This window comes from Gavia stellata, chromosome 3, assembly GCF_030936135.1.
Source record: "Gavia stellata isolate bGavSte3 chromosome 3, bGavSte3.hap2, whole genome shotgun sequence".
In the NCBI taxonomy this organism is placed as follows: domain Eukaryota; kingdom Metazoa; phylum Chordata; class Aves; order Gaviiformes; family Gaviidae; genus Gavia; species Gavia stellata.
In genome coordinates this window covers 93,498,521-93,510,788 of record NC_082596.1, presented here as the reverse complement: position 1 = coordinate 93,510,788, position 12,268 = coordinate 93,498,521, and the positions used below count along the sequence as shown (strand labels likewise).

General features: G+C 44.1%; 1 protein-coding gene across 1 annotated transcript; it reads left to right on the top strand.

The window, feature by feature from the left end:
• The first annotated feature begins 653 nt into the window (after positions 1 to 653).
• Positions 654 to 11,708, top strand: ALDH5A1 (aldehyde dehydrogenase 5 family member A1). The gene is made up of 10 exons (XM_059836143.1): positions 654 to 953; positions 1,222 to 1,305; positions 2,500 to 2,670; positions 2,959 to 3,075; positions 3,511 to 3,654; positions 4,540 to 4,683; positions 6,177 to 6,335; positions 7,723 to 7,892; positions 8,636 to 8,694; positions 8,853 to 11,708. Exons 1-10 carry the CDS (start codon positions 654 to 656, stop codon positions 9,056 to 9,058), a joined length of 1,554 nt encoding a protein of 517 aa, XP_059692126.1. The 3' UTR covers positions 9,059 to 11,708.
• Positions 11,709 to 12,268: the final 560 nt, after the last annotated feature.

The following is a 12,268-nucleotide window of genomic DNA, read 5'->3' as shown; positions in this document are numbered from 1 at the left end:
AGCTCCTGAGTTGTAGGCAATACAAATTCCTAAGCTTTGGTGAGCTGACAGGACACCGCACAGATACGTTTGGCTCTTACGATCCAGACTGAAAGCCCGATCGATGTAGCGGGGGAAGTCAGGCGAGTACTCCCGCCATACCATACACATGGCTACCGACTTCTGCCCGACTGCAGAGGCACGCCGCGGCTCCCAGCCCTCCTCCCTGCAAACCGGGCCTGGCCGCCATGCCAGGCCGCTGCTCGGCACCTGCGGCACAGCCACGCCGGTCCCCAGCGAGACGGTGGCACCGGGCAGGGGCCTCGCGCGGCCCTGCCGCCGGAGACCCACCGCAGCCGCCGTGGGAGCCGGAGGCGAGGGCCACTGGCGCAGTGCGGCCACAGCCTCCCGCGGGCCGGCGCTCCCGGGGCCAAGCCATCAAGCGCAAGTCCCCCCTCTCCCTCCGGAGGCGGGGGGGGGGCGGGTCTCGACGGGGCTGGGGAAGAAGCAGCCCCCGAGCCGCTGCTTCTGCAAGGGCAGACCGAGCGCCTCTGCGCGGCTCCTCCCCGCCCCGGCGAGAGGCCGCTTCTGGCCCGGCCCCCCCGCAGCCCCGCCTCCGGGGCGGTACGGGCGGGCTCGGCCCGGGCCCCGCCGCCTGTCGCCGGTGCGCGGCCATGGCGAGCCTCCTGCCGCGGCGGGCCGCGGCCGCCCGCCGCCGCCTCCTGCTTCTGCCCCCGCCGCCCCCAGGTCCGGCGGCGGCGCGGCGCGGCAGCTGGGCGCTGCCCGCCGCCCTGGTGCGCCGGGGCGGCCTGGTGGGCGGCCGCTGGGTGGAGACGCCGGCCGCTTTCCCCGTGCAGGACCCGGCCAGCGGCGAGGAGCTGGGCCGGGTGGCCGACTGCGGGGCCGCCGAGGCGCGGGCGGCCGTGCGGGCCGCGCACGAGGCCGGGGCCGCCTGGGGCCGCCTCCCCGCCAAGGTGAGGGGCCGCGGAAGATGGCGCCCGCCTGGGCGGCGCGGGGGCCCCGGGCGGGGCGCGGCTCGGCTCCGCTCCCGGCGCCGCCTGGGGCGGGAGGCGGCCGGGGCGGGGAGGTCCGGTCCGGCGAGGGCCGCACGTCCCCCGGCGGGCTGCGGGGCCGCCCCGGGGGGGGGGTCTTCCGGAGCTTCGCTTCCCCGTCGGGGAAGCTCGTCCCAGGCGCCGCGTCCTCCCTGCGGGCGGCGGCCACGGCAGCCTTCTCTCTTCGCAGGAGAGGAGCGTGCGCCTCCGCAGGTGGTACGAGCTGATGATGGAGAACAAGGACGAGCTGGCGAGGATCATAACGGCCGAGAACGTGAGTACGGCGGCAGGGCCCGCCGCTGCCGGGGGAGCGGTGTGGTGCCGGCTGCCCCGCTCCGCACGGGTACTGGCATTCAGCCTTTTTAGAAACGTAACACAGGGATGCTAACACTGAAGTAAAATAAAACTGACAGCCCTCAAAACACCCTGTATGCATTTCACCAGTTAGCCACCATATCGGGTTTTTATTACTTAAAAAGTTGGGCCTAGCGGATGGCGTTGTGCATCCACATCGCTCCGGTAGGTCAGTGGATAGCGTTTGAAACATTTCTCCTTCTGACATACATACAGTGCGTTATTTTGATGACAGTAGCACCTAACAATCCAGTGGAAATCTGACCTATATTAATAATACAGACTCATTAAGCTTGGAAAAGACCTGTAAGACCATCAAGTCCAACCACCAACCCAAGCCCACCATGCCCATTAAACCATGTCCCACAATGCCACATCCACACGTTCCTTGAACACCTCCAGTGACGGTGACTCCACCACCTCCCTGGGCAGCCTGTTCCAGTGCTTCACCACTCTCTCAGGAAAGCATACATCAACCTAAACCATAGTCTTCATGGCAGAAATGTTTGTGTTTTATTGGTTTCATTGACTCAGAAAAAATTGCAGTACTGTTAAAGCAAGTCTCCAGGTTGGTTTCACTCAGTGTGCTTTGGTTTGCATCCTAGAGCAGTCTGGGAGCTCACAGACTGGTATCCTTTTGGATAAAACCATGCTGGAAGATACCTCAGCAGCTCCTCTGTAGTGTCCCACCTGCCAATGGTCATTCAGTCCACGGGATCAGACCTGGAGTAATCCAGAGTAATACTCCCAAAACAAATGTCCCTGGCATAAACTTGTAACTGTTTTGCCGTGATTTGCATCTTCTTCAGAAGGGTAATAACAGCTAACTGCAGAGTTTGTAAATAAACACGGTACATTTGCTGTTCCAGCTCCTTGTCTTGGGCAGGCATGAATCCAGGCGCAACATGCAAAATGTTGACTATACAATGACAGTATATTGAAGCCGCACAATTATTGCTGCTGCAATCATATAATCCTTTTTGGAGATCGCAGTGTACATGATAGGGGATTATAAAGTACTCTGAAAAGAACAGAAACTCTGAAATGACTTGAATTTGGTTTTACCGCTTCAGTCTGTCACTTACAGTGTATCTTCAATCTGATTTAATCAAAGGGGAAGCCTCTGAAAGAAGCACAGGGTGAAATCCTGTATTCTGCCTCGTTTCTGGAGTGGTTTGCGGAGGAAGCTCGCCGGGTTTATGGTGATGTTATTCCAGCATCTGCGAAAGACAGAAGAATCCTGGTGCTGAAGCAGCCAGTAGGAGTGGCAGCCGTTATAACCCCAGTAAGCGTAGCTGCATTTTTCAAATCCTGTGAAGGTTTTCAGCTCAGCCCACAGCATGGGGCCTTATGGCTCCTCCTGCCCAGGAATCACCCTTGTAAAGTTTCATTTCTACCTTGTACTTGCTTCTTCCTGGATTGGCAGTGCTTCTTTGTAATGTTCACTTAGGACAAAGCACATCACGCAGGTCTGTTTAGGTTATCACATAATTACAGAAAATGTCAGCTCTTTCTGCAAAAACAGGTGGCAAATTCTTCCCAAGTTTGATTGTACTTTTCTCTCTCATCCTAGTGGAATTTCCCCAGCGCTATGATTACCCGGAAGGTTGGTGCAGCTCTGGCAGCTGGCTGTACGGTGGTAGTGAAACCTGCAGAGGACACACCTTTATCAGCATTAGCTCTTGGGGAGGTGAGCTTTTGCGCTAAGCTTTACCTTAGCATTGGACTGAAGCTGTAAATGGGGAGTCAGATGGGCTTCGAAGATAACTTTGGCCAGCTTCATACATGAAGGAAGGACAAGTTGGCTGAATTGATCCAGAGGTTTTAGTTTAGTAAGTCTTTGAAAGTTGCCTCTAATGTGATCTACAGCCTCAAAGAGGACCTGGCCATTTACTTACACAAAACGTCTTTATATCTTTCCTTTGGTGACTTTGAATGACAGCCAGCTTAAACTGGAGCGAACCTGCTGTCTTGGTACCGTGGCATCTGTTACTAGTTGTGCTGCTCAGTGTCGGCTTCCGTTGACTTACAGACTGGTTTCTTCAAAACAATAAACAAACATTAAGCGACTGTTCCTCATACAAAATGCACTGGTACTGCAAATTCTGTGTTTCTTTTGTTGCAGCTTGCAAACCAGGCTGGAATTCCAGCGGGAGTGTATAACGTTGTTCCTTGTTCCAGACAACAGACGCCAGCTGTAGGCGAAGTTCTGTGCACTGATCCGTTGGTAGCCAAAATATCTTTTACTGGCTCCACAGCAACAGGAAAGGTACATAAGCGCACAGAATATTCTAGAAGATTATTACTGGGATTATACTGGAAAGGTAGGGGGAAAGTGTGTGCCTTTATACAGAGCCGCCTTCTTTTCTGGCTACTGTACACAGATTGTCCAAATAAGTGTGTACTTCTTGAGATACTGCCTATTTAATATCAGTACTTTGCAGAAAGATGCCTGTGTGCAACTTCTGGATAATTGCTCTTTATTAAATTATAATGTGAATGGTTCTGTACAAGATGCTCTTGTTTCATATCACAGCGTGACAACATACTGATAAGAACACTGAAATTGAGTTTCAGAGGTACTATTCAGGAATAGCCTCTGCAGTTGTGAGAAAGCGTTAGAGAACTGAGGCCCCTGCATGTCTCCTATCAACCTTAGTCAATAAGCAATCTTACTCGTCACCATCTGTAAGCAAATCAATAAAACTGCAGAGCATGGCTAGAAGATGGTAGAATTCTGTGGGATGGCCGTATGCAGAATGAAGAAAAAGTCTGGTAATAAGGCAAATCTTAATCCCAAATTCTGTCAGATCTTGGAAAAATTTTGGAAGAGTAGTCAAGATTTTTATTACTAAAAAAAAAAAGAAAAGAACAAGCAAACAAGAGTGACAATATTAGTGTATAAAAGCCTGATCTGAACTGAAGTTGATAAAAATCCTTCCGTTCATTATTTCTTGGCCAGAATTTAATCTCTGAAGATTTTAATGAAGGAAATTAGTCTTTGGTTTTGTCATAGGAGAAAACAGATGGTCTAGCATTACAGAGAAGATGCAGATTAATTCCCTGCCAGAGTCATTCACTGTCTTCCATCTGTGGTTCCGTAATTTACATCTGGTAGAGGTACAAGTTTCTGTCTCTCCTCTGTTGCCTACAGATACTGCTGAAACATGCAGCTGGCACTGTGAAGCGAGTTTCCATGGAGCTTGGGGGACACGCTCCTTTTATTGTGTTTGACAGCGCCAATGTGGACCGTGCTGTTGCAGGAGCCCTTGCTTCTAAGTATAGAAACTCAGGGCAGGTAAGAGTAACTGTTTGCTGCTGTACATATAGTGTGCGCTGTAAATAAGCTATTTTATGTAAAAGCAAAGCATAGAAAAGAACACTTCATTGTGAAGAGAAGGATGCTGGAGTCGCACATGGCTCTGGGCACTCAAGCCAGTTATCAGCATGTCTGAATAACAACACTGTAAAGTCCCTCACAACATACATGGCAGTTAATAGTATCACTGAGAAGGAAGATGTTCCCTAGGACCCCTCGCAAGAGCGTGAGAAGTGATAAGGCATTTTGTCATACGCTTTGTTAGCATTAAATTCATTGCAGAACTAGAGCTGTGAAAAGACACAATCCTGCCTCAGTTCTCAGGATTATATTTTATAACATGTGCCTAGCCATTTCTTAAAATAATGGCTTCAAGTCTCATAATCAGCGTTGCTATCTGTAAGATTGCGTGTTCGATTCAAGCCTTTTTTTGTGTCTTCAGAGCACCCAGCAGGAGTTAAGGGGATTGAAGTCTGTTAAGACATTCATGGCTAGATTTTTCCCCAATGAGTAGCTTAAAAAAAGTGATAGACAGGATTCAAGTGTACATTGCTTCAAATATATTTTACTTAGAGTCAAAAAATTATTAAGAGCATCACTTTCCAGAACAGTCAGCTGAGCAGGGCTGTGTGGAGACTGTTCCAGCCTTATGAGTATTGCCTCTACACATGAACGTGAAGTTGACAACCTCCAACTCTGGAGAAGCAGCAAGTTTTCAGTGGGATTGGGAGGCCGTTTGGTTGAGAAAATGTTGCTTGAAAAACACAAGAAGAAAACATAAGACTAATCTTGGGAAGAAAGAAAGGAAACAGAATGGAATGTGGATAAGGACCACTGAGTGATCAGACACAGACTGGACAAGATAAAACATAAAAGGTGCCACTGCTGCTCCATAGAAGGATAAAGTAGCTGTTACTTTTGAGAGACTGTAGCAATCAAAATACGATGCAGTTAAAGCAAAGGGGTAGCACAAGTAAGTAGGCCGCTGAAAGCACTTAAAAACAAATTAGAGGAAGAAAACAAACTCAATTAATGAAGGAGTTAGTTAGAAAACAAAGATCCCACACCACCAAGTGTGATTTGAGGTTCTGCTGCTCAGTCCAGCATTCTGCAGTCTAATTAGAAGGTATTTCTTGCGGCTTCTGGACCTTGGTTGATCCATATATTGGAGTCCACAGAACTCACAAAACCTTCTCCCAGCATAAGTGACTTAAATTTAGCAGTGTGGCATATTTCACACACATACTGACAGCTTGTCGAAGTTGTATTTCTAAAGTGAGAGGGGAGGATGAAAGAAAGGGCAAAGCTAGGCAACAGCTTAGGATGATGGAGGAGAGGCAGAGGAGAGATTGCGGTGGTAACCTGATACTGTGGCAACCTGATACTGTGGCATGGAGGCCAGAATGAGTTCATGGGTAGATTAAATATAATATAAACTACTGTTTGTTTTTCCTTCTCATGTTTGTTTTCAGACCTGTGTTTGCACAAACCGCTTCCTGGTGCAAAAGGGAATCCATGATAAATTTGTGGAAAAGTTTGCTGAAGCTATAGAGAGAGAACTACACGTCGGAAGTGGATTTGACGCAAAAACTACCCAAGGGCCACTAATTAACGAAAAAGCAGTGGAGAAGGTATAAATAAAAGATTTCATTTTTGACACCTTAATTTCGTTTTTATGATCCATAAAGTAACTTTAGATTTATATTTCACTTTTTTAACGCTTGTTTTGTTAGAAGGTATTCACAGTGTGGCTGCAAGCATGTTCTGTCCTCCACGTCCATGTATACATATAGATGAACAGATGTGGCCAGTTGATGTATCATTCTCCTATTTCCATTAAGGGAAACAGCAATTCCTCCTTTAGGAGAAACTGATTCTTCCTGATAACTTCCTAGCTGTTCTAGATAAGATTTATAGAAATTAGATACACGGTGAGAGTTGTGTGGTGATCCTGCACTTCTGAAGCACTGTGATTGATAACTCATTTTGAAGAACAGTGCCTCTGCTTGGCAAAAGCTAAGCAGAATAATACACGGAGGTTAAAAATACCAGAGCTCTGGATGTAATCACTTGAAACCTTACATGCGTTGTTTGGGTCTTCTGTTTTGGGTGACTCGTGACTCCAGGAATTATTTTTTTAATTGCAGAGAGTCACATTTTCTATAGTATTTCACCCTTCCTAAGGTTAAAAATTATAAATTATGTGGTTCATCCTTTCTAATATACTATGGCTCAGTTATATGCAGGCTTGGTTTGAATGCCGTCATACTTGAATGCTGCCAGATTCTTCCTGTTTATTAAAGTAACAGAATATGAAAATATTCAGAGTTATTTGGGAGACAAAGGGTACAGTACTTGGATTTCTTTCCTTCATGCCTTCCCTTTGTGCATCACAAAAGTATAGTGTGTGTGTGTGTGTATCATACACATATGTACACACATAGTTAACGTATATATACACGTGTATATATACAAATAAGTAAGCACTGTATAAAGTCACTTAACTGCCTTTCTGTAATTTCAAGGGACAGTATTCTAGGTGGAGACCGCTGCTTTAGTTCTCTCATTACTTTCCTGTCTTCGGATGAATTGTAGATGTAGGGGGTGGAAAATACTCTTGCCAGTACCAGCTTGAAAGTTGTCCATTTCTCTTTGAATGACAGTCCTGTACTTCTGTTTTCATAGTGCTTGATCACCAATATCAGGTGTACTTCTTAGTCTTGCAAAGACTTTTCCTCATGTTAGATGTAATCTTTTCATTTCAACAGAAAAGCTGAATCTTTAATATCTGTGAGACTGGGGCCATACTCATAAATTATCCCTCCGAAATTATGTCAGACTGAGAGAAATACAAATTCAAGAGAAATTTTAAATAATACTGCAGCTGGTCTTCTGCAAAGTAAAACCTCTCTTCAAAACCTTCTATTTAATACTGGAGTGTATTATTTCTTCAGTGGAAAATATGCTATTGTTCATTCCTAAATGCTGACTTTGAGATTTTTGGTTTGCATACCTCAGGTAGAGAGACACATTAATGATGCGGTTTCTCAAGGAGCATCTATTGTGACTGGAGGGAAACGACACAGCTTGGGGAAGAATTTCTTTGAGCCGACATTACTTAGTAACGTTACAACAAAAATGCTTTGCACCCAAGAGGAGACATTTGGCCCTTTAGCACCAGTTATCAAGTAAGATTATTAATTTTCCAGATTAAAAATATCAATTAAAAAACCCAATGAAAGATTATTTTTGATAAATAAGATCTGAACGACAGTTTGCCAAAAGATATTTTTGTACGATCACACAATTCATGTAATAAGACTGGGGTACGCAGGTGAAAACGGACTTTGGATATGTGGTTCATTTGTTTCTCTCTCTTGACCCATTTTTAGCATCTCTGCAATTTTTTGAAAATTATTTTCTTTTAAATTGTATCAGCAGTTAAGCAAGGGTAGAGAGCAGCAAAACCTTCATCAACTTCATGATTTGTGGTATGAAGCAGGAGGCAGGACTTTGCAGTTTGTCAGGTGATTTGCTAGTCCTAAGTTTTTCTAACGGAGGATGACTTGGACCTCTCTTTTTCTCCTTAAAACCTTCCCTGCCTCTGGCCAGAGAAATTGGATGTGACGGAAGAACATACAGTTCTCTCTCATAGTTGAGATTGGTGGCCTAACCCACGTGAAGTAAATGTTTTAGCTACCAGTATCTAGGAGGGATAAAGGCAATCTTAACTATTTAACTGCAGCTTAAATTAAGAGAAGTGGTAGGAACTCCTCCATTGTTTCAAAGCGAAAATTAAATCAGATGTTTAAAATACACTTTTGGAAAAAACCTGCATCTTGACTTTATTTCTGATACGGCTGCTTCTGTCAGTAAGTCAGCAAGATGGTAGATGAACTGCAGGCCTCATTTGTGCTTTTTCTCTTGACAGATTTGAGACTGAAGCAGAAGCTATTGCTATAGCAAACGCAGCTAATGTGGGTTTAGCAGGTACGCCTCTGTCAGATAAATGTATTTCTGTCGTTTTATGAGCTGTAGTGTTATGGGGTGACCATTTTTAACGTCAGTAAGTCTCTTCTTCATAGTCTTCTGCAATTGTTCTTTCTGATTTTAATTTTCATTCCTGTATCTCTGTGTCTACACGGCAGGATACTTCTACTCCCAAGATCCAGCTCAGATTTGGAGAGTTGCAGAACAGCTGGAAGTTGGAATGGTTGGTGTTAATGAAGGTATAGTCTCCTCAGTGGAGAGTCCTTTCGGTGGGGTAAAAGAGTCTGGCTTAGGGCGAGAAGGTTCAAAATATGGCATTGATGAATACTTAGAAATAAAATATGTCTGCTTTGGAGGCTTATAAAAATATTCAAAAAGCACAATCCCAACAGCTTGGAAAAGAGTGCTGTAGTTTTAATAAGCTTCTTGAACCAGAAATATGTATGAGTGCAACTTCTACCTTCTTTAAAACTAAGCAACCCTGTTCTGTATGTGTAGAGATATTTACAGTATTCTGTGCTGCCATACATTTTTATATGGTCTTTACTTATACATTCAGTTTTTCAGCACTGTGATCACAATGTCCATCATTTTTAGTAACGAGTACAGAAGAATGAACATTTGTTTATTCTTGTATTACCCCTCTGTAACTGGGAGGACTTGGAGACTTGTGCGTAACGAAAATAGATCATAACCTATGGCAAGGGGAAACTAGACCACCATTTCCTACTGCCTCTAACGTTTCAGTGTGGATGTGGGAGGCTTTGGGGATGGCAGCCTCCCTTTAGAATTTTGTGTAAATACTCACATTTTCTAATGTGGTTATGTGACCTTCTTTTAGAAGCAGGTGTCTTTTTTTAATTGTGGGAGAATCTGATGCTTATGAAAGGTGAGAAATTGCTTTTAGCTACAGCTAGGCATCCACGCAGGCAAACAGACAGCTTTTTCAGTGCACATTAATGCTGGCTGCAGAGCTGCCACCTGATCAGCTTTGGGCTTCCGAGCAAGGAGCTGTAATTTGTGCCTAACAGCTTGCACGCCTGGGATCAAATATGGCCCTTGTTTGACGTTTGTGAGCCCCAGCAGTCCTAGGAACAGGAGAGTCCAGGACAAGGAATTGCTGGCTTAGTGAGTAGCAGGAGGAAGGTGGGATGCTTACTTGCAGGAATAACTTGCAGAATTGTAAGGAGACGCTATAAGGGCTATGTGAAGGAAGCACAAGTGGTGATATGTTATAGATAAAACTCCCTTCCATGAAAAGAACGTGACTCTTCTTGGGTAGAAGTACAGTCACTGATGTAAATGTTGCCCAGTGTCTAAGGAACATTACTCACCACCTCCAAAGGACAGGAGCAGATAGATGGTTCCGTTCCTGTGGGCTTTGTGCCTTGAACTGGATTTGTGGTTACACAGGTGAATGTCCATTAGGGAGGAAGGTTTAAAAACCTTTGAACTTGGCTAACTTGTGACCTAATAAAGATTTAAATAGAAGTGATTCGAGGTGAGACTTCTACACACCACCTCACAATTTTGTCATCTTCAAAAGATGATGTAAAGCTTCCTTAATACAAAATAAACAATGCTGCTTAAACATTATTTTAATGGCAGTCAAAAGAAGCACTTTAGAAAATGTGTGATGTTAATTTGGCAAATAAATCAGCACTGCAGAGGCTAAGGGGACTACATTTTGTTTCCTGTGTTGATTAATTTTATGTGGTGGGGCTTTACCCATTAATTACTAAAAATAAGTAACAGAAGGCAACAGAGCTCTTTTTCCTATACATTAATGAATGTACCCTATGAAATGGGATATTTTAAGATATTTATCCAGGTAACACGTGACTGGGGGGGGGAAAGGCAAGCTGGAACTGAGTTTCACGGGGTTTTTTTAAAGCGCACATAAGGTAGCATTGACTGCTACTTATTATTTCTAAGTATTTTTTATGGTTATATTTGTGTAACACTTGAGACCAGGTGGGTCTGGAGCACATTATCTGTCAGTAGAGTGTGTGTGCATCATGCCAACCGAAGGGCAGTTAAAGGACACTTACTGCCCTTCCAGTAATTTCCAGTGCACCAAAAATGCACATTTAAGATAGTGAGGACCTAATACTGTTATCAGGTGCAGCATATGTGCTTGTTGTCAACAACAAAAAAAAGGATGGCCTATTTCTATGCTAGTTGCAAGAAAATTTCTTATAGCCAACTTCTAAAATTACACTATAGAGCGCACAGGCTACCCAAATTTGGGGAATACAGTGTTGTAGAAGAGGAAGCTGTTTGCCAGCCTTAGCTGCCAATACATGCTTATTTCTTACTGGAAAGAGTAACTAGGTAGAAGAAGGTCCTAACTTGGTGCCTGGGTACCACAATACAGTGATGCAGGCACACTTACAGTTATTGTACACAGGTAGAATATCTGCTACTGAAATTGCACAGACTTAAAATACGTCTGCCTGTGAACTGCAGTATAAGGTCAAATTTAAAGTTACGTATCTCATTTACTGCTGTATGATAGTGCAGTCTTGAATGTGGGTGTACTTCTTGGGACGGTGCAGCTGGAGGATAAATTCTTTAACCCACTGCTCTATTCATTGCAAAGTTACTGATCTGATGCATTGGTGCATTTAAAATCTTGATGTATTTTCTGAGAACAGCACTGTATTGAGTAAATGTTTACTTTTTTCCTAGCAAATAATACCTTTTACTATGCCTGATAACAAGCACAAACCATAATTAAAGATAAGGTATGTAATAAACTTTAAAAATACCTTTGTCTAGATTGGATTGTGGTTGGATTCCAGCATAGCATCCTTGTGTCAGTAAGGTCTACATCAGTTAAGCACAGAATAATCTTAAAGTTGTCTTCATAGCAAAAGCTGTGATTCTTCAGCAAAAGATATACTTGAATTCTCACACCTCAGTTATGTTGATTACACTTGTGATAGTTTAGCAATTTCTGGACATTAAAACTGTGATGGAAAAATGTTTTCAGTTAATAAATAACTTCTGTGAAAGCACTGGTTTTTGTGGTTTATTATTACCTTATTCAATGGTGAACTGACAAACTGACAGCAGCCAAATTAAGTTCAGTCTCTCAGATTTGCAAAGAATTTTTTGTTCTGCCAGCTTTAGCACTGGAAAAAAAGACACTTCTTGCATCCACGCGTTCATGACGTGTAAGATTTTGGTTACCCCAACTGCAGTCCCTTGAATCTAAATCAAATAGACAAGGCTACTTTGACATACTAATATGCCATCAGTAATTTTGTATGCAAGTCTTTCATGCTGAATCAAACATTTTACCACAAGATAGAGGCTTTGTGGATCAGAGTGCCTTTCCCTGCTTTCAGGATATGATTACTTGCATAATTCTTTACTTAATAAACTAAGATTTCAAATAGATTTTTGGAAGCTTTATTTCCATTTAGTTAATACAGTTTTAAAGCCTCAGACACTGTCTTCAATTTCCAACCTGACTCAGTCACGGACAACTTCCATTTTATTTTGTTATGTTACCCTTTAAACAGCTCTTGTTTGACCCCCACTGTCTGTTCTCTCTATGTAATAAACT